Consider the following 27,098-nt stretch of genomic DNA (forward strand, 5'->3'; position numbering starts at 1 on the left):
TTTAGAGTTAGTCTTTATATTGTGTGTTTTTGCTTTATTATCTTTAATAAATGCTTGTGTATAATTATGCTGGTTTCTTTAATGTTGCACAAAAGTGAATAATTTGCCAACCTCTGCTATGTTGAACTCCAAATCCTTCAACCTACTGGCTATTGGTGGTAATTCTGGTTATGGTTATTCATTTAATTATTAATCTGAGTTCCAAATTGATAGTTTAGTGTATTTTATGAGACTCAGTCAATTAATTGGCAATTCATTCATTCAATTCATTTCTCTTCGAGGACTTTATTCATTAAAGTTATTTATGATTATTGATCATTCTGATAGCCGTAATTAATTGATCGCACCTACACAGGTGGGTGCCCCCCTTTAACCATTGTGAATCCCAACAATTATTACTATAAATGCTTGGAGTCCACAAGTGAGAGAAGAAAGGCTGATGAAAATGTGTGTTGTAGTAGTCAGAACTCAAACAATGAGTGTTAAGATCATTTTGGACCGAACATTGTATGACCTTGAGTTCATCACAATTGTCTTTGGTATGAAAGTGTTCAGTTAGGAATCTTAAGCAGTGATCCACCCACCTCGGTCTTTCTTTGTGGACATCTTTAGCTCCTCAATGAGCAGGGTGTGCTTCTCCATTTCCCCTGTATACTGCTCCACCTGCTCACTCAGCATCTTGATTTGATTATCTCTCTCTTGGACGGCCTTTAGGGCATTCACCAACAATTTAAAAGAGAAGAATTGATGTATAAGACTGAGCACAGCTATAGCACACTGAATTATCGGCACTTTCATGATTAAGGTAATTTATGAAACGGAAACTAGGGGAGGCTGAGGATAAGTGGCATGCTCAGGCAGCACATATGATAAATTGGAATCGATACAGAGAAGATTAGCATGGTCCCCTGCAGAGGTGATAAGACACATATGACAGATGAAACTTACACTGCAGAGCTCATATATGACCTGGCCCAGGGCAGCGATAGAGTGATAGAAGGGAGGACAGGTTGATAAAACATGACAAGGCAAAGAGAGAAAGCAGATAGTGGGAAAAATGACAGAACATGAAATGACAATCCAGTCCAAGTCAGGATTCCCCTGCCCCAAAGAACACAAATAAAGGCATGCACACACAATGACTTTCTACATTGTGATTAGGATTTTTATCTTGTATTGAATATACAAGCGGGTATGCGGGTCTGGACGAAATATATCTGGGGTATATTAAAACATGACCACTTACTGTAATGATGTAGGGAATTAAGTCAAAAAATGTATTTGCAAATATTTCTATGTCAGCACAGTTCCTTACAAAAGCAAGTGTCTTCACTCAAAGCTGTTTTTTCCATTACAAATTTTTAGATGCAAGGTGCTCCTATATAATATATTATATATAAATAAATATATAAATAAATAAAGAGAGAGAGAGAGAGAGAGAGAGAGAGAGAGAGAGAGAGAGAGAGAGAGAGAGAGACCTGTTTTGGGACAGACCTGCTGCAAGGCAATAATGTTGCTTTTGTCCAAGTCCAACTGGGCTGAACGCAGCTTTTCCCTCAGATCGCAGATCATCTGCTGGTACACCAAAATTTCATCGTCCTTCCCAGAGAGCACTCTCTGTGTGTGAGGAAAAGATCATGTCAGCATAATGGAAGGCTAATGACGGTCCTGTAGAATAGTTCAACAAAGAGTAATGAAGCATAATGAGTACCACTAAATCAAGGAAGACAGTCCCTTCTACGCATTCCTATTTGTGAAGTTACTGTGCAAATTATTTGAATAAAATATTAAAGAATGAAGACACAGTTGTGTTCTTTGTAGTTTACTGTGTGACTGTGATGTCTAAATGGATACTGTAAAGGAAAGGTGCAGAGGTGGAAAAGTGAAAATGCCAGAACGCCTGTCTCCAAAGTAGCAACAATCTTATGTTTTATAGCTCTGTATTTCTGTTTTAGTACGTGACCACATTGATACAACTGCCCTTCTGTTTCTCTTGTTCGAATAATTGGTAAATCTACTACGTAGATTGGTTTCTCACGTCAATAAAATTAAAATAAATTTCCACTTGATATTACTCTGTGAATGAAGCTGTGCACACATTGTATCAGCCTTGACAGATGTTAATCTGTGATCAGTGACACTCAGTACAGCAAACTTCACCCAGATAGTTTCTGAGTTCATAAAAAGGTTTCTTGGGATGAGTTCCTGCAGTCAAAAAGGGCTATAACGTTATAATTTGCTATGTAGGTTAAAATTCTTCTCTCTTGCTTTATTACACATATCTTTACATATTTACATTTGGCTGAAAAACAAAAACAAGAGGGCCTTGTTGAGAGTAGTTGACATTTGATGAACACCCACCTTCCATTCCTCCACTTTGGCATTGACTGCTGCCATAATTGGGTCATCCTCTTCAGTCATGCTATGAATCTTATCTGTTAACTCTCTGACCTGCACATTAAACACACACACAAACACAAAGGTGTGATTCAGTATCTCTTACGCAATATTATAATGTAAATAAAAACATAACAGCTTTAATATTAAAGTCTTTTTGATGATAACCCAGTTCATGTAGGTGATAACCTTGCAGTGAAATGATAAATGGTGTCAGGTGACTCATCTTAGCATGAAAATATATTTTACAGACCACCCACAGATTTAGAATGGGAAGACAGAATACAAAATAAAAAAGTAGTTAATTGAGCAGGGTCTTTACTTGCAGCTTTGCATGATCCCTCTCTTTCCTAAGCTGGTCCATAATGGAGTCGGTCTGCTGTACAACAATCTTCATTTTGTTGTACTCGTCTGTCATCTTCTCCATCTCCTTCACCGACTCCTCCAGACTTTTCTGCATCTGCTCGTTCTGTGTCTTCAGGTGTAAGTTTTCATCCTCGGCTCGCTAATAGACACAAATTAATGTAATAAACTTGATCTGTGGCTGCATACCTTTACATGCTACAAATCAGCAGTACAAAGAGCAGATAATAAAAACAGATGAAAGCCATAAAAATAAGTAGTAAAACGTTTAATTATTAATTGAAAACAACACTGATCTTGCATGTTTTCTTACTTAGTGACTTAGTGTTGTTTCCTTTGCCTTTCCTTGGAACCACCAAGGCCTAAATATGACTAAAGCATGGTACTATTGCCAGGCTTGGCAAATAATGGTCTGTTACCTCATTCACCAGATGGTATAGTAGACAAATAGATACCTGAAGATCTTCCAAGCACTGATAGAGCTGGCGGTTGGCCAAGTTGAGCTTCCGCTGGGTCTCAGCATTCTCGTCTCTGGATGGGACCAGCTCTTTCTGGTCCAGCTCGCCGCGATAGAAGTCCACATCCTGCTGGAGCTGCTCATTCTGTTGTGGTTCAGGAAGGTCAGAATAAGTCTCAGATAAGGAACTGGATCCAATGTCCTGTGGTTATAAACTAATCTAGAGACACTAGATCTGAAACTATAAGTAGATTAATTCATCAAGAGAAAATGAATATGCAACAATTTTGATAATCTAATACTTTAAATAATTTTTCATGCCAAAATGAAACAATTCCCTGGTTTCAGCTTCTGCAATGTGAGGATTTCCCACTTTTTTTCTTTTATGATTGTATTTTTGGGTTTCTGACTGTTTGACAAAACAAGCTATTTTGAAGACGTCGCCTTGGTCTCTGGGAACTTGTGATGGGCTTTTTCAGTATTTCCTGACATTTTATAGGCCAATTAATCTATTAATCAAGAAAACACTAGCCAGATTAATAGATAATAAAAAATAATCATAAGTTTCCCATTAATGTCCAAAATTTCTCTATGGCAGGTTCATCAGCAAGGATCACCTGCTACACAAGCCAGTAACATTTGGATGATAACAGTGGAATAACTCACAATAACAATCTTTAAATTTATATTTAAATATAGATTTCAAATATACTCTACTACTACGAAATATACCGTGTTAGTTTAAACTGAAACACCAAGAAACTGCTCTATTTGTTTTATACATACAGTACACTTCATTTATGCACACGGGTCTAGAATAAAGCACTGTGTACACTGTATAATGTCAACTTATTTGTTATTTGTATCATGTTCCTTATCTTGTACTTGTTCATATTTTCAGACTCTCACACTATGCTTGATGGCCAACTTGCACTCTCTCGAACCTTTTACAGCATTCCATAAAAAGTTGCGGCAAAATAACAATACTAACAATTCTACAACAGTCATTTATGTACAATAAGTGACCATCTGTAGAAAATTGTGTACTCCATATATTCGGTTGTACCTTAACACAACTACAAACACTATCAAACTCAAACTTATTTTAAATAACTGACACCTAATTTTACTTCACTACCTATATTTCTTACCTTCTTTTTAAACTTTTTTATCTATGGCAATGAAACAGAAAGAGATGAAAAGTTGAAAAAGCATATATGAGAAAATGATGGCAGAGCACTACTGACTGAGGATGAAGAAATGAATGAAAAGATTTTTACGATCTGTATAATGCAGTGCCAGCTGCCACATACCTCTCTTTTCAGCTTCTTGACCTTATCCTCAGCCTCTTCTGCTCGTACCACCAACTAGGAAAACAATAACAGTGTAAAAAATGCAGAAACACAGTGGGAATTTAACCATACCAGATGCACAACAAACATATGTTACATTTGAACTTGGAAATAGCCTTGCTCATGTGTATTAACTTGTGTATTAATCAATAGAAAGTGACTGGAAGCAGACATTGAATAATAAGATTAGTGCAATTCAAGATTTTTAGTCAAAGAATTTAAAGATGTCATACTTGTAATGAACCTCTAAATTTAACAAAATGTTTGTTTTTTTAAGGAATTAGTTTAAAATTCTTTGTGAAAACATTAAATTATTTATTACTTGAGTATATTAAAGTATAAATATATGCAGTTCAATAAAACCCACTGGCACGATCTCGTCCATAAATAACACCAAAGGACGAAAAAATTCTCTTCAATAGCATGTACTTAAAAGGACATACCAGCACAATGTCAACAGTGTGTGGTAACTAATGAACTAACATTTGTAGGTCATCCGAGGACTCAATGCTGATTACATAGTCCTATGCTATGCATGGGAATTATGGGTAACGTGCTCATACCTCCTCATTGTTTTTCTTTTCCTTGCCCATTTCTTTCTTTAACTGGGTCAACTCCTTCTCCCTCTGCTCCAGCTGGGTCTCGAGCTGCCGAATCTCATCTCTCAGAAAGCGGGTGTCTGGCCCTGTGCCAGAGTGCTGAGCCGTATGGCCCGGAAACAAGACATACAAACACCCAAACAACCCCCACCAAGAAACCTCTTAGTCTCCCATCACCTCCATCTGTTCACAACATTAATTTATGCATACACTGTCAGTAACAAGTCCTTAAACAATGATTAACTTTCTCTTTGCAAGGCAAACTGTGGGAGTGCAAATTCTGATAATATACAAACCTTAAAAATGAAAATAATAATCAAGTTGAAACTAGTAGCAATGGCTGTGTGCATGCAAAGAATTAGCTGTAATCTTCTTAGGTGCTGTCCTTTTGTAGCCAAGGTTACACTCTACGATTGGCTAAAAGATTTGGCACTGTTGCTGGAGGTAAAGTAGCATGAAGGGTGATTTCCAGTCAGACACATTAATGCACTTTTTCCACATTTATGATACTGGCATTCATCCCAGTGATAAAAAGAACACCTCAGTATCTTAATGAGTAACATACAGTATGTATGATGCTGAAAAGCGTTACCTTACGCTGTTGTTCCAGCCTCGACACCTTGGCGAGGAGTTCCTTTTCTACAGTACAAAAGGCATAATTAACAATGTAAATAGTGCTGTTTGTTAGCAAAATTTAAACATATGAAACATTTTCACTACTGAACTTAGTATGTGCACTAACCGGTTTTAGCATGCTTTACACCAATGTTATCAATGAAGTCACTGGCAAGAGTAAGTTCCCGATCTTTAATCTAACAGGCACAGGGGGAGAAGACAATTACGTATAAAATGACAAACATATATTATTTTAATGCAGTATTTCAAGCAACATATGTCCCCAAAATAGCATCTTGGTCAATAATGTGAATTATAAGCTAAATATTATTGCTTCTTGAAACAGATTATATATAGTGGTGGGGTTGCTTATAGATGTGCATGGGAGAGATCACAATATAGCAATAATCAGATTGAACACCTTCAACAGGGCCTGAAACACTTTGAGGACTTGAATAATGTCCTCCGGGGCTTTATCCTTCACCTCCCATTGTTCCGCCTGCATGGAAAACATGGTTTAATATGAAAAACAGTAAAATGCATAGTCTGGCATTTAAACACATAACAATAATATTCTGATACAGCACGAGAGCCTGGATCAAAACAGTGACAGAGGTGGAATCACAAAAAAATATTTTAAAAAATATATAAAAAAGATAATAATAATAAAACATACATATAAACACACATTTTATATATATAATATTATGTTTTTGCATGTTTGTCACACTTAAATGTTTCAGATCATCAAACTAATTTAAATATTAGTCAAAGATAAAACAAGTAAACACAAAATACACCTACATGGCCCTGTGTGGAATAGTGATACATAAACATACACACACACATATATATATATACACACACACACATATACATATACATATATACACATACACACACATATATATACATACATATATACACACATATATATATACATACATACATATACATACACACACATATATGTATATACATATATATGTATATACATATATACATATATATACACACACACATATATATACACACACACATATATACACACACACACACACATATATATACACACACACACATATATATATATACACACACACACATATATATATATATACACACACACACACATATATATATATACACACACACACATATATATATATATATATATCTCAACCCACTTTCACACCTACTGTATGCAAGATTTTGGACCAACATGTAACATGTACCACCATCTCCATAACACCAAATGATATAATATAAACTGACATCTTCAAATCTATTTAATCATGTCTGTGAATGTCTCTGATGCTATATGTGCTTTTGTTATGTCTGGCTATGTTTGCTTTTCTTTCTATCTGCTGTACTCTTGATCTTGATCAGATTAAATAAAGGTTATATATATAGATGAGGGAATATCTTGTGGAGGAATGGTGTTCATCCTTCCAATAGAGTTCCATAGACTTGGCAATATGTGTGTGTGTATGTATATCACTCCACATAAAATTAAGTTTTCCTTGGACTGATCAGTGTTCAAATGACAGCACTAATTTTACATCTGCTTAAGTTTAACGAGATATGTATGCAGATGTAAGGCTACTATGTGAGATATTCAGGTCAACAGTGACCAAAAGGAGGGGACAGTCAAAACAAAACAATCGGATTGTATTTTTAGTACATTTGGCTGACAAAGACATTGAGCAAGGAGCTTTAATACCCTGAACAATAATCTCAGATCAGCAAGACAGCAGTCTTTCTTGTGTGCAAGTAACCATAGCCATGGCTACACATACACTGCACCACTGTACTCGACTTGTAATTTAAAACCAGAGAAGAGCTGGTGGTTGGGAAACTAAGCAGAAAGTTGAGGTGTAATTAATATTGGTGTGAAGTGTAGGCAGTTACCAAAACGAACATGACGAAGACTTCGTCCACTTGGTCTTTTTCACATTCATGTAGGCTCGCTGGGTCAATTCTCGTCATTTTATCCCACTCAAGAGCAGCATGCATCTTGGCCATAGCTTGTTTGTAAAGATTTAACCAGGAATTTAGCAGACAGCGCAATGATAACTAGTTAGCTACACAATGTTAGTGTTAGCTAGCTCATCATAGCTAGGAAGCGTTGGTTAGACTTTGCTGTGCTCCTCAAAATTAGCCTTATTTTTCGCATTAATGCTACACTAAATTTTGTTTTGCTAGCTAGCTACATTTGTGATGGCGTTTAGGTAACGTTACGTTACTCCACAAACTGCTATGAGAAATTCAGAGACCAAGCAACTCCATGTTATTATTTAACATCGTTCAGTGAGATACGTTAAGCTAAGTTAGATGGAGAATATAGGCTACAGGTAAGTTAAAATGACAGTCAACAGCCATCTCGAGGTTTCCATGATGTGATGCTTTGGCTGCTAGGTTACCGCTGACAATAACAACAGCAGTAGTTAGCTAACTAGCTAATTAAGCTAGTCCACAAGAAAATAAAACCTGTGAAAAGCGGCGAGTGGACCCTTCAAGATAACTTTAGACACGTGACGGATATAACATTATCACAAAGTACTTATTAATCGCATTTTAACAACTTGGTATTGGCCGCATACACTTGAGTTTGTCATAAAAGCACGAGTCTAGCTTAGCTAACGTTTAACTTGCGCGGTCACCTCTGCACCGGAAGTTATAGTGATAATGTGTTGAAGCTAGCTTCTATAAGTGGAATACCGCTTGCTGAATTGTGCACACCGTATGTGTGTAACCATCCCAAGTTTTTGATATCACCTCTGCAGTCATCCCCTTCCCTGTTGTAGACACGGTAGGTAGGACATTCAAGAAATACTTAAAAATACATCTGCGTCCACCTTATCCGGCATAAAGATCAATCTAGTTAGCATTAGCTGACAAATTAGCTTTATCGTTAGCTAACGTTATGGTGCAGCAGCCAGTCGGAAATCGTCAGAGCATGCTGTTTGGGGCTTATTGTACTTTTATATTGCCGCGATCGAGCGATAGCACTGCTGATTTTATTCATTTACCAACGCCTGCAATTAGATAGCTATTTAAAGAGGGTAATATTAGCTTGCAATGGTTTTAGATTTCTGTTAAGGTCCACCCTCCATTGCTTGTGTTCTTTTGCAGCCAGCTGTCACTGTAACGTTAACCTACCGGTTGCTAGACTAGTTTATTTTTCAGCGTGTGAGCTAATATCCCCGCCCGTAGTTTTACTTACTTAACGGTAATTTAGCTTCCAGGTTATTTTACCAAATTGTAGACTAGAATAATCCACATCCAAATCAATAAAACAGGGTGGCAGCAACGTAAGAAGAGCTGTCATACAAACTTATTGTAACTTACTTACTATGAGGTTGTTTTATAAACTTACCATACCAAGTCCTTAGGAGAGTTGCATTGTTGGTATGATTGAATGGTTGCTTTGAAAAGTCAAATCAGGAGTAAGTAAGTCAAATCAGGAATATCAACATGACAAGGTACCTGTTTTACACATAATGGTGTCAGCTAATTTTGATGTATGTCAGACCTGTTTGTTTTCCTGTACAGTGATCAATGACGGCTTTGTTTAGCCATGGCTGTCGTGTCATGGAAGGAGATTTTACTTTTGACTGGACTGGTGGTGGGATGTTACTGGAACAGTCTGTCGTGCGGCTTTGTGTTTGATGATGTCTCAGCAATCCTTGACAACAAGGACCTGCGGCCCTCAACCCCTCTCCGCAACCTATTCCTCAATGACTTCTGGGGAACACCCATGGCTGAGGTAAGTCATGGTCTATGACACACCTCTGTGGTTTATCAGTACGGGCTTACATTTAGTTTACACTCAAAAATTACATTATTGATAAGAGCTGAAGTAGCGTCTCTCAATAAGTCATATTGTACATATTCTTCTTTTTTTTCCCCTATAATATTTTTTAAATATACTTTAAGATCTTATTGTCAATTTTCTGTTTTCTATTTATGATTCTTGACCTGCAGTACTTGCTTTATATTCTTATTTGTACTATGTTTATTGTTTTGCACCAAAATACCAAAGCAAATTCTATGTATGTGTAAATCTACTTGGCAATAAAGCTGATTCTGATTCTCAAGCATTTATATTAAGTGTCAGGGGTGGTTTATTAGCAGTTTTATTAAGGTCAATGAAATGTATATTATGTAACATTAAGGAATTAAATTGCAACCTCCTTCCATTAACTTGACTTTAAGGTTAATTTGAATAATCACTCAAAAGCTTCACTAAACATTTTAATGTCTCTCCATCAGTCAACTGACCTGTATCTGACAGCATGTATATTGTGTATGTGCAATTGCAGGAGCGGAGCCATAAATCTTACCGACCCTTGACTGTACTCACCTTCCGACTGAACTACCTTTTCAGTGAGCTGAGCGCAGCTTCCTACCATCTGCTTAATGTTTTTTTACACGCTGTAGTATGTGTGCTTTTCCTGCGAGTGTGCCGATTGTTCCTGGACAAGACTTCCAGCTTGGTAGCAGCGTTGCTGTTTGCCGTGCACCCCATCCACACCGAAGCTGTAAGTGTACTTTTACTGGCTGAAGGCGAGTTATGTAATGTATGTTATGGCAGAAAATAACTTATTAAGATTACAAACTGAAATGACAGCAACTATTGCTGTGTTAAACTCATCCACTGGACTTTTGTTAAGTTAAAGGTGTTTCTTTGCTCATTTAAAGGTCCACTGAAATGGTATCATTACTTTATTAGTGTGATGTATGTCCTGTTGAAACAATCAGTGAGGGATCAGTTTTAAATGTAAATGAATGGGCTATTGGTAATGGATAGAAATGAATTTGTGATGTTTATTGGTTGAACTTTAAGTTACACCCACCGGTGCAGCATGAGGTCACCGCTGAGGAGACATTGTTTTCTTGGAAGTAGCATTTTGTTCAGTAGTACAAGTTGAAGTACCTATTTCATGGGATCTTTATATGACTCCTTCAGTTCTAGATATAAATACCCAGAATTGATCCTCAAGCAAAAGTGAGACCCCTTTCTAAATTGAAGCTCCTTCCCCAGGAGATACCCCACCACACTGGAAAGGCCCACTGGGAATGTTGGGGAAATGCTGAAGCAGTGAAGCTATAAGTACACTGTAAGCCTCAGACGTGTGGTCTTGCAGTGCTATCGTCCACACAAACCATTACCTGTTCACCATTCTCCTGTTTGACTTTTAGCATCCACTTGAGCATATACTGGGCAAAATGCATGCAAAACAAAACATTCTTAGTATGTTTCAAACCAGGCAACATGCCAAGACAATCCTAGTTCACAGGCATACTGTATAATCAAACATTAAGGTAACAACAAAGAGCCAATGCATCAGGTCAGAACTCAGTGATGCTCCTATTAACAGGAAAAGCAAACATAGATTTGAAGCCACATCAAAATCACATTGTTTTATGTAATTTAAAAAAATAACATGACAGTGAACAGGAGGTGCATAGCATATTGTTAGATCCTGCCCCTTATGGCCTGCTCAGGGTGTGACCATACCTTATCCAGGACATCCCCTCCCCTGTTGTGGACTGTGTTTGCATGCATGTTATTAACAAGATTAAGTCAATTCAGTTACTGCAACTGTCATTTAAACCCCTTCTGCTTATAGAGCAATGCTCTTCAGGCCTCTTCTTCTGACTACGGACGTTGTTTTGTGCTGCATTTAAATCTTTTTTATTTTAAGATTCTTTTTGAGATTGAAAGTTTATCATGAATGTTATCGGGACTACAAAGTTTATTGAACTTGATCAGTAACCAAAAACCTTTTGCTTATTGTTTATCATTTGAACTTGATCTCATTTTCTTCTATGCAGCCTGTCTGAAAAGCCTCACCTAATCCCCAATTAGGATTTGTAATTTATCCTATTCAACATAGATGAACTGATGACCAGACAGGCCCTGACCAGTAGAAAAACAAAGAAAACATTCTGCTTCTTGGGGTGGAGTGCCACTGTTACGCAGCATGACCACTGCGCCAATCTCCCTCATGGTGTTCTCTAATCTATGCACAGTCTCTCAGACTTCTTGAATGGAAACAATTTGCCTCACAAATGAGCCCTTAGAGTTAGTCCAGCAAATGCCCTTCATGTTATCGCCGTCTGGAATCTTTTTCTGAAGGGATCATTTGTTTTTGAGTTATGCTCCAAAGCACTGAAGGTCTGTTCATGAGTACAAGTGCGTACAAAGAGTCCCTGTGTGTCCCCATGTCTTTCTCAATGTGTTTTTTGGTTATCTGTCTTTTTGGAGCCTTCCGTTTTTTTAGTATCTTCAAAAACAAATTATTTTGTGTACTCCACAACATATCTATCTTATCTTATCTGTATCTTCAGTTTAAAAAAAATGGCATCAGGGGAAAACACTCACTGAAAAGCTGTGCGCCAGTGCTGTATAGACAGACATACACAGAAAATGGGATTTGTAGTCTGAGCTTACTGTAGTTAGTCTTTCTAACATTCCGTTGAATTAGGTTTGATGGACTGACACGACCATTTTAAGGCTGTCGTTAGGCAGATGTACTTTCCTTGTTACTAAAAAATGTCTCTTCCCTCTGACTTTCGAAATGTTGTGACCAAATCAGTGTATTAACTTATTAGGGCCACATTATTAGATTTGCAGGCCACACCATTCAAAGGACACAGTGATATATACTAGTTGCTGTTAGCAGCTAAGCCAGTGAATTATTTCCTGTCACCAAATGACAAATAGTAGGTCAGTCAGTACTTTGTAGAACCATTTGTGGGACTGTATGTGTGGTGTTAGGGTATGTCTATTTCTAAGAAATCAGTTCTTTAGTTATGGTAGAAGTGAGAATGTTATTTCTTCCACACGAGGGCAGTCATCATTTACACAAATGACAGGCATTGTTGTTGGAGAGGCAGCTCTATGGAGATGCATATCTGTTTGCCATCTGCTGAGATGATCTGCCTGAATAGACCTGTTTTACAGCTGGATTTAGGGTCTTAAACATGTGGACATATGTAAACACAGATCCCACATGTCTCACTGACAGTTTCCCAAAGGTTGAGGATTTATTTGTGGTGGTTGTTGACCCCTGGGGAGGGAGGGTCATATGCTGTTGGGTGGCTCTGACAGTTTTGACCTGAGAATCCATGTCAAAATAGCATGACATTCATAAAGTATCTTCTAATCAGGAAAGTAATGTTTTCAGTCCATCTGTATGACTGAACATGCACTATTTTGGTAGACTTTAAAATTAATTTACAGTTTTATCTGCACATCAATGAGACTTAAAATGAACAAATGATAAATACAAATCAGTATGGATGGGCCACAGAACTGACTGCTGTCACCTTTGTCATCAGGTCACAGGTGTGGTTGGCAGAGCTGAACTTCTTTCTTCAATCTTCCTCCTGGCAGCTTTCCTGGCCTACACAAAATCAACAGGTGCAGACCACTCCATTGGTAAGTCTACTGTACCTCACTAGTATCACTTATTTATGTATGAGAAATATTTAAATATCAGTCTGGAAAGGGTTACAAAGGAAACCCAGACCAACATCAAAGGAATTGCAGGCCTTGCTCACCTCTGGTAATGTCAGCATTCATGATTCCATCATAAGAAAGAGAGCAAAAATGGTATCCATGGGAGAGTTGATAGACGAAAACCAGTGCGAATCAAGAAGAACATAAAAGGCTTGTCTCACATTTGCCAGAAAACACATTGATGACCCCCGAGCCTTTTTGAATAATGTTCTGTTGACTGATGAGTCGAAAGTGGAACTTTCTGGAAAATGTATGTCCCGTTACATCTGGCGTAAAGCTAACACAGCATTCCACAATAAGAAACATTCAAACCTGGTGATGGTAGTGTGACGGTGGGAAGATACTTTGCTGCTTCAGGACTGGGGCAACTTGCCATAATTGACGGAATTATGAATTCTGCTCTCTACCAGAAAATTCTGAGGGTGGATGTCAGGTCATCAGTCCGTGATCTGAAGCACAAGCGCAATTGGGTTATGCAACAAGACAACGATTCAAAGCACAAGAGCAGGTCCACCTCTGAATGGCTGAAACGAAACAAAATTAAAGTTTAGGAGTGGCCTAGTAAAAGTCCTAACTTGATTCCAATTGAGATGCTCATATCTCTGTTATGTCCAATTAAGGTATAAAAATGCCCCCAAAAAGTTATTTGAAAAAAATTAATCAGCTACTAACATTTCAGTCAATATTGCATTTTTGATATGGATGCCTTAAATTAAGTTATTAAAGAATTTGACCAAGACATGTATTGAGCGGAACGTTTCACAGTTTAAAAATAAACTTGTCAGTGCTCTCTGGTACAAACTGTGATGGCAATACTGTTAATAAATTACCTCAGACATACAATATCTTAAGCAATTTCTCATCGCTTATCTGTCAGAATCTGAATCTGGTTTATTGACAAGTACATTTTCACATACAGTTTGCCTTAGTATTTGGCGCATACAATAATCATAGTAAGAGAAAATAAAACAGATAAAAGCAAGTACCACAAAAGTCAAGAACATAAATAGAAAAATTGATAATACAATTTTTTTTATTTATTTATTTTTTATTAAGAAATGTGTAGAATATCTGTTTTTAAAATGAGAGAGCTGTACAGTTTTGTGCAGGAATGTGCAAAATATTGACCAAGGAATATGCAAAAGTTCACAGTATAAAGAATATGTGCATTAATGTAACGCATTTAGACTGACGTTAATGTAACATGTAGTGTCTATAGGGGGAATAAGAGTCCGTGTCAGTGAGAGTCCCGGGCCTTGTTGATGAGGCCAGCTGCAGTCAGGAAGAAACTGTTCTTGTGGTGGGAGGTTTTGGTCCTGATGGACCGCAGAATGTCTCAAAAGGTTTGTCTCTGGGGTGGGAGGGGTCGGCCACAATCTTTCCTGCTTACCTCAGGGTTCTGGAGGCGTACAGGTCCTGGAGGGGTGGCAGTTTGCAGCCAGTCACCTTCTCAGCAGCGCAAATGATATGCTGAAGTCTGCCCATGTCCTTGGCAGTGGCAGCAGCGTACCAGATGGTGTTGGATGAGGTGAGGATGGACAATAGACTGTATAAAGATGGACGACATGACAGCTCCCCAAAAGTGAAGCAAAAACATCTTGATCGCCCCCTGGTGGCTGGCTGCAGGTCATAAACCCCGCCCTCTCAATGTTAGCAGATGGGAGATGAGGCAAACTAAAAACTCAAAGTACACGTCAAATAAATTTTTCTCAAAGATGGGTTCTGTCATTTTAGGTAGTTCTTGCTATAAAAAGTTATAAAAAGGGGGTTACACGTCATGATTGACAACTGAGCTGATGATTGAGTCAGCTGGGTGTATGGGCGGGACCTTGATACCGCGGCTCCAATTCTGATCACTGCTGCGCAGGCTCTGGCTCCAAATTACTTCACCAGTGCAAGATGGCAGCTCCCGTATCCAGGAAATTTTGGCTTCTTTTTTGTACAGTGGGAGGAAGTGGAATCGTGTCATCCATCTTTATATACAGTCTATGGGATGGACTCAGTGATGGCGGTGTAGAAGTGCACCATCATTGTCTCTGGCAGGTTGAACTTCTTCTACATCCTCTGCTGTGCTTTATTGGAGATGGAGCTGATGTTCTGGAAGCGGAAGGACTCCACAGTGTCGACTGGGGAGTCACACAGGATGATGGGGACAGGTGGGGCTGGGATCTTCCTGAAATCTACTACCATCACCACAGTTTTTAGAGCGTCGAGGTCCAAGTTGTTCTGTCCGCACCAGGTCACCAGATGGTTAATCTTCCACCTGTAGGCGCAATGAGGATGGTGTTGTCCGCAAACTTGAGAAGCTTGACAAATTGATGACTGGAGGTGCAGTTTGTATGCAGAAATGCATGCCGATACCAATATATCTATGATAAGCTAAAATAATAATATAATATAATATCAGCCGATGATGAACGACAGGCTGGGCTGATGGAAAATATATCCATGTAACTCCCTGTAATGCCCTGTGATTAACAACATCCACCCTGCCAACAAGACTCTTTTTCACTGTAAAAAGTTGTGTAAAGGTTGTCTATTATTTATGTATATTCTTTCTTCTTTTTTCAGTTTGGGCTCCCATTGCTCTGACAGTTGTTCTAGTGGCTGCAGCAACACTGTGTAAGGAGCAGGGAATCACTGTTGTCGGCATCTGCTGTGTTCATGAAGTGTTTGTTTCACAAGGGGTAAGGCTTCTCTTTGTTCCTATTGGTCACGCCTACAACATCGAAGCATGGCTGGCTTTTTGCTATCGACTTTGTCTTAAGCATAAATTGAGAGATAGTGTTAACAAGCAGTTGCCACCTGGATTAGTTTTTTTAACAGCATATCAGATAGATACACACTGAACATATCAAGCACTAAACAGCGGGCGGCTGTGGCTTGGTGGTAGAGCGGGTCGTCCACCAATCGATCCCGGCTCCCCCCAGCCCACATGTCGAAGTGTCCTTGGGCAAGACACTGAACCTCAAATTGCTCCCGAGGGCTGTGCCTTCAGTGTGCGAGTGATCAGTTAGTTTCTTTGTACTGATGAGCAGTTGGCACCTGCCATCAGTGTATGAATGTGTGTGAATGGGGTGAATGTGATATGTATTGTGAAGCGCTTTGAGTAGTCGGAAAGATTAGAAAGGCACTGTACAAGTACAGTCCATTTAATCAAGCCTTAATGGCATGGCAAGATAGATTTTAGAGTCATCGAAAGTATAAAAAATAATGGCGTTTAAATCTAAAAGTGTGTAGGAACCCTTTACACTATAATGTTGAGTTGACCCTTCCTTCCTGTCTTTCTCCTGTTGCTACACTCAGTTTACCTTGCCCATGCTGTTGGACACACTGAGACAAGTCCTGCAGGGTAAAGATGGTTTCCCCTATGCTGTCCTGCAAACGCTGTTGAAGCTCATTGTCCTCGTCATCAGCACCCTGCTGCTCGTCATCATCAGAGTCCAAGTCATCCAGTCCCAGCTTCCTGTCTTCACCAGGTAGGCAGCATTATCCTTGTTAGCGGTAACAAAATGCTGCTTAAATTGCATTTCAGTCGTACAACCTTTAAATCTTCGAATTTGGCCAGTTTTTAAAAAGTCTACCTCTACAGCTGCTGCATCTTATCTGCACAAAAGGAAAAGACATTTGTAGATACTAAAGCACAGTGGAATACAGTCAAAGTCATTATTCGAATGTAAATGGATTGCAAGGTTATATAAACACATTATACTAGTCTGGTTCTTTATTTATTTCAGATTATGTAATAGTTTACATAATGTCTATTTATTTGATTAAAGTAGAACATCTTTCCATGCCTTATGACTTCATGCAGCTGATGGATGTGACTAACAGCCCTACATCTATTTTGCAGTGCATAGAGCTCTGCATAAAAAAATAATTATACATACATACATACATTTGCATTGTAGTTGTTCTTATTCAGTGTAGCTCTAAATCCTTGATCTCAAATGTTGAAAGCAACCAGTTGTGAGTAGGTCAGAGGCAAAAGCCAGAGCAATCTGAAAACAACTGTAAAAATATTCCCTCTGACATGACCGTGAATATAAAAAGAGAAAAGCTAGTGTGTTTTTTTTTTTTTTTTTTTTTTGTTCTTCAGATGCTTTCCTCTATGTTATGAGCGTCCTACATATACTGTGCCCTCTTAACCCATGCTAATATCCCCTTTAAGGCAAATGTATGTTTTGGGTGATATTTATGCTGTTATGGGACATTTGTTCATTGGTGCTGTATAAATAATTACACTGAAATTAATTATGGTGTTGGTGGAGTTAACGGTGAGATTGTTATCACTGCAGAGGAATTTTATGACAAACATGATAGGTGCACAGAGCTTGTGGAGAGCACAGGACCTCCTCTTGCTCATGATACCTTTGCTAATGACAAAGTATTTGCTGTATTTAGCATGGAGCTTCGTGCAACCCTTTTCTGTAGCTCCACACACAGACGCTGTGTATTACATGATCTGTGCTATGTGTGCACCCTCAAAGAGCTCAAAATGCAGGAGAGTCTAGCTTCATGTTGAAGACCAGGTTTAGAGGTCTTTGAAAAGTGCATGCATTTGGCATTGGCTTATCATTTAGTAATGAGTTACTAATACTACTACTAATCACAGCCCTAAAGTAATTGTATCTTCATAATATAGTGTTCTAGTAATTATTCTTGTGATTTATTATAATTTAAAGGACCAAGACTAAATATGAAATGAATCCATTAACTCATAGAACTGTCAGAGGTCTTCTTCTGCCAAAAAAATGGTGGCAAGATTAAAAAATTGCCTTGTCCTATTCCAAAAGTCTAAAATCCTATCCTTTATGTAGATAAGGACATTGTGTGTCAAACCATATCAAACTGAAGTGAAGAATTATTGCTTACATTAAATTGCTGCTGTATTTACACTGCATTTACCTACCCATAACTGCAAAGGTGGCAATTGTCGAACACTGAGCCAATTTTTACTTACTTAAACAAAAAGTAACAACGCAAAGAGCAGAAAATCAATGTCTACATGCCTTTAAATTCACAATCTGTATTTTGTAGCAGCAAAATGCAACAAAAACCACAACCTGAAGTGAATAAAGAGACAGATATGTTTATATGGAGGCATAACTGCTATAGGTAATAATGCAGAAGCAGAAATTCAGCATTTAGATTTGGATTTACTATGTGACCAGTGAGAGTATCCCGATGGCCAAATGTTAATAGTTCTATTGGGTTAAGTGTTTGAGTCTAGTCTAGTCTAGTCTATTCTGAAATGATCTGTAAGGGATTTCACACAGACCTAATGGCATTTGATCGCGAAGATAAAATTCCAGACAATTATCCTAGATGCGCTAATCCTCTTGCCGTTAATCCTAAAGATGTCTCCAGATTGTCTGAGAGAATTTCTGTGTTCAAGCCATAACAATATTGCATATTTAGATTATCAACATCCCAGTTGTGTTTAGTTTACAAAGAAGTGGCCCTCTAAAACAAGTTCGGACGACCTGCTGTACCAGAGCAGTTTAGACATCTCTTATTTCTTACTCGAAATAATTGTCTCGTTGCTGACTTATTGTATTATTATTATTTCTATTCTATTAGCACTTCTATTCCTGTGTGCATTGACGTGAAAGTGAGCAGCTGCAACGAAAGAGTTTCCCCTCTGGGATCAATAAAGTATTTCTGATTCTGAGATACAAATACAGGCTAGAGGTGCTTACCTTAAACACCAAAGAGAGACATATCATGAGTTAAGGATGTGGGGATGTCACTGGCAGCTGTATAGACAAAAACATGTTCATTGTCACTGCAGGATAAACACTGTCTTCGTTCACATTTTAGAGCGCTGTCTTTTTTTTTTTTTTTTTTTTTTTTTTCAAAAATCAACTCTTTTCGTTGTCAGCCTTCACCAGCTGAGTTATATATTTCTTTATATAGTTATGTTATTACAGTTGCTTTTATTGTCAAATGTATTTTTGCCCTCCTTGTAACAGTGTCAAAGGATGGCAATGTCGGTCACTTGGTTAGTTGGTTTTTGGTCCATCTGACACTGGTATAGAGTGAAATACAACTGCTACTGACCAGAAAGCCATGGAGTTTTAGAATAGATATTCATTGTCCAGAGTCAATGGTTCCTAATGACTTTGAAGACCACCATGGTCAGACTTTCCCCACCATGGTCAGACTTTACCCTTGGCCAACAATTTGGTCCATGACAAAGTGTTACAAAAAATTAGGGCAGAATCTCCATTGAAATTTGCCATGGACAACTTCATGGTCACTGGAGTATAAATCCTAAAGTTTTTTGCTGACCCGACATTTCCTTCCTGTTCATGCCGAATTTCACTTATACACAAAAACATTTAATGGGCAGATCGTTATGTAATTTACTACACACATATATTCAAGCACTCCAGAGGCTAACCTATTTCCATTTTAGGCATTCTCTGAACTTTCCTCTGTCAAAATGTAATTTGCCACACAAGGTATCTTGTTATTTAATAGGAATATTTAAATGAAATTTACAAAGGACACTCATATTCCTAAGGTAATAATAGACCCTTTTTTGATATGGCCTCATGGTCTTTCCTTAAGCATTACTATAGAAAAAAACTCTACTCTACTTTAGCCCTACAGCAGGCTGTAGGGTTTTAAAAAAAAAAAAAAAAAAAAAGCTTGAGATTTCATCTCCCAACCGGTGATGTTGCGATTATGGTTGTTATGGGCAGCTTTGGGGGCTCACCATGATGACAGAGAGTATGAGGGTATCCTGTGCTAGATTAAATGTAAATATGAAAAAACAGTAAGATGCATCAATCTGTCACACTGAACGTGAACATACATAAATACATAATATACACTGCATATCACATGCAGTGTGGTTTGCTGTCTCTCTTCACTGTTACACTCCTGATTTATTATATATTGACAGATATAGATATATAGAGATGCAGATGTATATGTTACTGTTTTTATAGATCTACATAGATATATAGATATAATAGAATACAGCTGTTCAACCAGTCCAAAACAAAAATCAGATTTGGCATACTGTAGTCCTACGTGCTCTCATACCACATCATTTAATAGATCATCATCATATAAAGATACTATTATCAACAATTACATAAAACATGCTTGTACACCTGTGTGCTTGTCAAACCTCATGTTATTAATGTAAAATCAGACTGGCTGTATCTACATGGATCATAAACCACTGAGTCATGTTTAATCAAATTTGGTGCCTCAACACATTCCACTTCCATGTAATATTCTTACCATTTCACTGGTTAGCTATGGCACTTTATTTTTAAGACCAAATATTTAACGTTTCTAAGCTGATATTTTTCCATACCACAATACAGTTGCATGAACTATGCCACAGTCTTGGGGGGAAAAAAACATTCCGAATGGCTAGGAGAGTGCATGATACATTTACAATTAAAATGATTTTTCTAAACTGGTCAGCAGGAACATGTAGAAAAAAGAGAGGTTATTCTATGACTTTATTCTTTGTGTCCTGTATGCCTGCTAGTGTCAGGGGTCACCTTTTTTCCCCTGAGAGCTAATTTGAAAAAATGAAAGTGGCCGAGACCCACTCATGTTTTATATTATTACTAACATTTATCCACATAGCTGATCTCCACCCAGACCAATTGAATAAGCTTCTTTTCTGTGAACATTTACAAAATGTTAATATCCAACACTCACATTTTGTATCTAAACATCTTAAATTCAGCAGCATGTGCATGTTTTTTCTTTATGCATTGCTTTACATTTTCAATGTGTCAAGCTCACACTATTAAATTCACATCATATTAATGTCATAGAAAACCAAACAATGTTATTACTTATTTTACTTGTCCTTATTTTCTCTGTCCACATATCACTGTATCACATCACTTCCCTTCACTTTCCCTTCATCATCTGTAGTTCACATGCATGTGTTGCATGCAATCAGTCTTTTCTACAGCTAGTGAGATGACTGGCACTGCATAAAGTCAACAAGAGAGGTGTATGCTGGAGTGTATCCCCTTTCAGTTTCACTCTTATGGAGTCATTTAAATGTTCATCTCTCAGTCATGTTCGGAACTTAGATTTCATGACATTCATGTCAGAAAAAGCTGCTTCACAAAGGTATGTAGACCCAAACAAAGCAGACATTTTTAGAGCTACTTGGTGAAGGTTCTTATAGTTGTCTGTCTCTACTAGGTTCCAGAAATGGATGCAGGGTTCTCTGTGCTGTCTGGCTGTTCCTGAGCAGTGCTTGTGACAGGCATGGTCGTGGTATATGAAGTTAAACTAACTTTGTTAAGATAAATTAGCTAGTTAACTAAGTTAACTGGTTATCTACTGCAGATTTTATTCAACGTCCATGCCTGCCACAGGCTCTGCTTGGGGACAGTCAGACAGCAGAGAGAACCGATCATCCTGTCATTGACAGAGCAGTCTGTCAATCCCACCTAACCCGGTAAATACGACATGTGATTGGACTGTACCTTAGCAGAGAGCAAAGAATAGGTTAAGCGCAAATGCCCCTGCCTCCAGGATCGTGGCTTTTATTATTTTTTGACCGTAGACCGTTTGTTTTGGAGTTTCAGACCAGAGCTGCGAGAATGCTTCCAGAAATCATGTGACTCGCAAGCTCGCAACTGTGTGGGCAGATCTCTGAAAAGTGGGTGTTGAAAACTCAGCTCTGAAAGAACTGTCCTGGGGCGTGCACATCCCATGCCAGTTTGATGTTTCCAGTCAGGATGCTTTCTATTGATCTTCGATATAAGAACTTGGCATGGGAATTTTGCCTTCTTTTCTTAATACAGCCATTTCTGAGCTTTCTTAACCAAGGTGGAGATGTGAGATGACCATGACAGGTTCTCTGTGATGCTGATTCCCAGGAACCTAAAACTATTCACCTGCTCCACTGATGTAGACAGGGGTGTGTGTCTTTGACTCCTTTTTTCTTAAATCGACAATCAGCTCCTTGGTTTTGCTGACGTTGAGCAATAGGTTGTTCTCTGTGCTGTGCACTAGAGGGTGACACGGGTGTAGATTTTCACTCCTGTCCCGTCCCATCCCATTCCTGATTTTAAAAAAAAATATTGAACTGTATATTTATATATAAAAACAGACCTATGACTCCCGGGCCAGCATGCTCCTGTTGACTTTTAGTCAACTAGCTGGTTGGCACATGTTTTTAGTACAGGGCCAGGGATGTTATCAGGCCCTGCGGCTTTACTTATATTCACTCTCAGCAGGATTCTTCTCACATCCGCCGTGGATACAGACAGTGGCTGGTCCTCTGGGGGCAGAGTAGACTTTACATCTGACTCTTGTTGGGGAGATCAAAACAAGCATAAAATGTGTTTAGCTCATATGGTAACGTGGCCTCACACATGATGGGAGCGCTCCTGCTTTTGTAGCCTGTAATGTTTTTGATCGCCTGCCACATATCTTTGGTGTTGTTGGTGATGAGGTCTCTCCTGATGTCTCCACTTTGCCTCCTTGATGCCAGCTTTTAGTCTTGCTCTAGCGGTGCTGTTCTGTGCACTTCATCTGTCTAGACTTTAACTGTTTTTACTGATCGTAGAAAAGGTTTCAGTCGTTGTCATCTGGACACTGTTTTCAGAATCAAGACGTTTCGGCTCCCATCCGGAAGTCATTCTCAATTGTGAAAATGGTCTGAGAACTCAGAAATTTAAGCTAATCTGTGTTGCTTAGGCCCTACCCTCAGGGAGGAGTCTTCCTGAGTGTCTGCTGGTTACCCTGCCTAGTTTCAACTGAAACTGTCCTTCTTTTGTTTCCATGATGGCCCAGTAATAGGCCTGATTACTGGGCCATCAAACAGCAGACACTCAGGAAGACTTTTCACAATTGAGAATGACTTCCGGATGGGAGCCGAAACGTCTTGATTCTGAAAACAGTGTCCAGATGACTACGACTGAAACCTTTTCTGCGATGGAACACTCCTGGACGAATGAGGGACTACAACGTCTTGTTTTTACTGATGGTTTGACCCTTTTTATAAGCTGTGTGTAAGTAGGCAGGAGAAGCAGGGAAATATGAACAAAATGGGCACTGGGAGAGCTTTGTAGCTGCCAGGAATGTTCATTTACACATGGTCCATTGTATTGTGTGTTATTTTCAGCTCCTTTACCTTCTCTGTTCGTAGACTGCTACCAGCCAGAAAGTCCCGTGAAAAGTTGCTGTGCACTTTGGTGAAGTGGTGCTTGACATTACATCTTTTACCGACTGACACGCTCGCACTGCAAATGAGACACACACACTTGTCATTCACATTCATTCCTCATGAAAATAGTATATATTTTTTGCCTTTTATTGGCCTGGCTATTTTCCGCAGTCATTGTTAAATCTGGTGTGTGCTTGCTAGCCTGCTAACATCGCCTAATGTTACGGCTTCACTGACGTAACCAAACTTGACAGCAGCGTAACTTGTTTAATTGACAGCTGATTGGCAAATAATCATATTGTGTCAGAAAGGGGCGGAATGAAAATTTAAACAGCTTTACCAAGTGATTTTTTTGTTATCAAATCTATGTACATATTCTTTGAACCTTTAGCGAACCACTCAGGAAGGGGTAGCGAACTACTGGTAGCTTGCAAGCAACGTGTTGGAGACCCCTGGTCTGTATTGTGTTCACAAAGTGAGCAAATTCAATTTTGCACTTTTTGCATTACAACAAATAGGGCAAATCATCGTGTTTCATATCATGATTATTATAAGAGTCTTTTATAGTGTGACAAGATTATTGTGATCACTTTTATCACAACTTTTACTGGATATTGGTTCTGTTTTAATGCAGCTATGAAACTGAGTTTTCTTTTATTCAAGTTTTTTCTTCTGCAGTCTTATTTTTTTTTCCTCACAAACATCATGCCAGTATACCATATACACATATTTTTACCCTCTCCTACTCTACTCGTCCCATGCTTTATTTGTCAGATTAACTTTTCTTCTGTGTCCTTTCTTGTAGATTTGATAACCCAGCAGCAGTCAGCCCCACTCCCACTAGACAACTGACTTTCAACTACCTACTTCCTGTGAATGCATGGCTTCTGCTGAATCCCTCTGAGCTCTGCTGCGACTGGACTATGGGCACCATTCCTCTGGTGGAGTCACTCCTAGACCTCCGTAACCTGGCCACCCTGGTGTTCTACACTTTTCTGGGCTTGCTAGCTTACCACAGCCTGCGCTACAGACACAGCTCTGCCAAGACTGTCATCATGGTGAGAGGAAGTTTGGTCAAATTATTCAAATGCACTATTATGTATGGTCAACATAATTCAGAAGTCAGACTGCTACCGTGGTCAGTATGCTGTAGTTGTGAAACTGAGTGACAATGTATCACTGTAGTGACACACAGCCAACAAAATGCTGTTGTTTGTTGAATCAAGTAAGTACAACATACAGTAGCTCTACCCACCATCTTTATACCCAACTCAAGGTGCAACAGCAGCATTGCTACACAGCACTGTAGGTGCAACAGCTTAAAAGGCATTCAAATATTGCAGTAAATGCATTAAGAAGTAGTAGTGGAGTGGAGTAGGGGATTTACACTCACTTCCGGCTATCAGGAGGAATCTGCATTTACTTGAATAACAGAATTTAACTCACATTAAATTCACCTTGGGTCACCACCCTTGAAATTGATAGTCAATTAATTAATTTTGTCTGATCAGTCTCATAAATCAGTCTCATAAAATATACTAAACTATCAATTTGGAACTCTGATATTCACAAATACTCTGATAATAATTAAATTAATAACTACAACCAAAATTATCATATCAATAGCTAGTCAACAGTGTCCGAAATTAACTTTTTGACTCACCGGCCAGTGGGACTGGTAGATGAAAAAATCCACCAGCCAAGAGTATTTTTTACCGGCCAAAATAATAAATCGCCTTTGTGTGCCATAAATATATTTATTTCAGTACGTTTCATTGAAATAATAAGGTATTATGTTGAATACAAACTTAAAGAAGCAAAATTATTTTAATATATTGACCAACAAGCCTGAATGCAATTCAAGAAGTCTTGTTCTCAAAATTCTACTAAAGTATTTGCTATTAAATGTACTTAGTGTACTTAATGTACTGCTAGTAACGGTTGAAGGGTTTTGGACTTCCGAATCATAGAGGTTGTCAGCATTCACTCTTTTGCAACTTTACTCTTATTTAAGAGATAATAAGAGTAAAACACAATGTAATGTAACTTAATTTACTTAACTAAAGAACAAAAGGGAGTGTGTGTGCTCGTGTGTATGTGAGAGAGAGAGAGAGAGTGTAGGTGTAAGTGTGTGCACGTGTCGGGTGTGCACCAGAAAGAATGTGTGTATGTTTCTTTGTTCTGCCTTCGTATGTTTCGCATGCACGAGCATGAACAGAGGTGTTAGGTCAGAAACAAAAGAGTATGTGAAGCAGAAGCTTTGATTTTCCTTTCCTTTCCGCGTGTGTGGCTATGTTTAAGAGCAATTATGTGTGTGATCCGTGAAGAATAATGGTGCCAGGTCTTTTAGTTAGCAGGAAAAAGAGGTAAGAAAGCGAGAACAATATGAAAGCTGGGGTTTTCTTGACCCGATCGGGGCGTAATCCAGGGAATATCAGGTTTAATTGGAGGAGAGGTGCAGCTGTTTTCATAATGGCTTACATTTCATAGTAAAAGTTCAGTTTGTCGCACAGTGAACCAAGAGAGAGCAGAGCTTAATCCATAATAAATACAACTTGAACCACACTGCTTGCAAAAAGTGAGATTTTTGTCTTAGATACCCATAAACAGAAGCTCATTAAAACACATTTTAAAGTGTCTCTTTTGTAAAACCAATCATACATATTTTCTCTCCTTGTGAATCAAATGAGGGCTTTGCAAACAAAGAGCTTTCAATCTTTTTTTATTGTGGATTACCTTCGGGAACTTTCACCTGCTAGGTCCTTTTTTCTCTCCATTACTAATATGGGTATAATCACTCTGAACTACTCAGATTGGGTGTCCATTCCATGATTTATTTACCATATTTCCCATCTTTAGCAAGAGTTTTGTGCAAAAGGAATTAAAGGCCTGTCCCATATACATGCCTGTCTCAAAAATAGGCAGGTTGAGTTCAGTAACTGAAGCAAATAAAACCTGGGCTATTAATTGAAGTTTTATGGTATGCTACATTACATTGTTGAATCACTAACTGAGACAAAATCAGGATTGCAGAACATTCTTACCAGCTTTATCAATCAAACATCTTTTTTTATTTTATTTAGCAAACCAAGTAAATATAATAACAAAAACAGGCAATATTGTCCAGCACAAATGAAGAGGGATAAAACACAAGCTCTTATTTGAGCTTTGAAGGAATGAATGAGTGGCAATTGTTCATTGTGGCACACAGAAACAAATTAGCATCTGTTGTGCAACAGGCCCATGGCTCTCTTACTTGAAGGTCAGTAAACTTCCTCACAGTATTGCTCTTAGCTTCAGTTTAGAAAAGGGGACCACAAATCAACACAAAATAAACTGAATTATGACCTTTGTAGTGTTTACTCTGGTTTGCTAAGAGCATTTTGGAATATGTTGCATAACAGTATCATACCACATCAACCTACTTAGCTTAATTGCGAGGCTGCCATCTGTCTCACATGGAGCATGAGACACATTGAATTGTTTTAGAGAACAGTTGTCCACTGAGGAGGCCCACTCTGAAGTGCCTTTCTATACCTATGGTGGCTGCTGGCTGTGCACTAGGGCTACAACTAACGAATATTTTCATTAGCAATTTTTCTTGATTAATCATTTG

At 38.4% G+C, this 27,098-nt stretch overlaps 2 protein-coding genes and 1 non-coding gene across 18 annotated transcripts in view; 2 read left to right on the plus strand and 1 right to left on the minus strand.

Annotated features, from left to right (window-relative positions):
• cep290 (centrosomal protein 290) overlaps positions 1-7,826 on the minus strand; it is a 43,656-nt gene extending 35,830 nt beyond the window's left edge. For 5 of the 10 annotated variants that reach the window (XM_044192469.1, XM_044192465.1, XM_044192468.1 and 2 more), the window contains exons 1-13: positions 7,695-7,826; positions 6,205-6,282; positions 5,911-5,980; positions 5,761-5,807; positions 5,133-5,267; positions 4,531-4,584; positions 4,369-4,389; positions 3,216-3,362; positions 2,720-2,902; positions 2,362-2,451; positions 1,495-1,617; positions 949-969; positions 585-708 (exon numbers count right to left, since the gene is read on the minus strand). In XM_044192469.1, coding sequence (XP_044048404.1) covers positions 585-708; positions 949-969; positions 1,495-1,617; positions 2,362-2,451; positions 2,720-2,902; positions 3,216-3,362; positions 4,369-4,389; positions 4,531-4,584; positions 5,133-5,267; positions 5,761-5,807; positions 5,911-5,980; positions 6,205-6,282; positions 7,695-7,808 — 1,207 coding nt within the window. In that variant the 5' untranslated portion in view covers positions 7,809-7,826. The remainder of the gene's footprint in view (positions 1-584; positions 709-948; positions 970-1,494; positions 1,618-2,361; positions 2,452-2,719; positions 2,903-3,215; positions 3,363-4,368; positions 4,390-4,530; positions 4,585-5,132; positions 5,268-5,760; positions 5,808-5,910; positions 5,981-6,204; positions 6,283-7,694) is intronic. The other 5 variants (XM_044192471.1, XM_044192463.1, XM_044192470.1 and 2 more) reach the window with 3 other exon arrangements.
• On the plus strand, positions 850-952 carry LOC122875636. The gene has a single exon (XR_006377870.1). It is a non-coding gene; the product is annotated as a U6 spliceosomal RNA (small nuclear RNA).
• Positions 7,827-7,998: 172 nt separating the features above from the next.
• Positions 7,999-27,098, plus strand: part of tmtc3 (transmembrane O-mannosyltransferase targeting cadherins 3) — a 29,530-nt gene continuing 10,430 nt past the window's right edge. The window contains exons 1-7 of one of the 7 annotated variants that reach the window (XM_044192474.1): positions 7,999-8,137; positions 9,339-9,552; positions 10,109-10,327; positions 13,134-13,233; positions 15,886-16,001; positions 16,621-16,793; positions 24,288-24,540. In XM_044192474.1, coding sequence (XP_044048409.1) covers positions 9,364-9,552; positions 10,109-10,327; positions 13,134-13,233; positions 15,886-16,001; positions 16,621-16,793; positions 24,288-24,540 — 1,050 coding nt within the window. In that variant the 5' untranslated portion in view covers positions 7,999-8,137; positions 9,339-9,363. Of the gene's footprint in view, positions 8,138-8,456; positions 8,596-8,651; positions 9,233-9,316; positions 9,553-10,108; positions 10,328-13,133; positions 13,234-13,284; positions 14,843-15,357; positions 15,471-15,500; positions 15,643-15,885; positions 16,002-16,620; positions 16,794-24,287; positions 24,541-27,098 lie in introns of those variants that run through there. The other 6 variants (XM_044192472.1, XM_044192473.1, XM_044192475.1 and 3 more) reach the window with 6 other exon arrangements.

Source organism: Siniperca chuatsi, linkage group LG4 (genome assembly GCF_020085105.1).
Source record: "Siniperca chuatsi isolate FFG_IHB_CAS linkage group LG4, ASM2008510v1, whole genome shotgun sequence".
In the NCBI taxonomy this organism is placed as follows: domain Eukaryota; kingdom Metazoa; phylum Chordata; class Actinopteri; order Centrarchiformes; family Sinipercidae; genus Siniperca; species Siniperca chuatsi.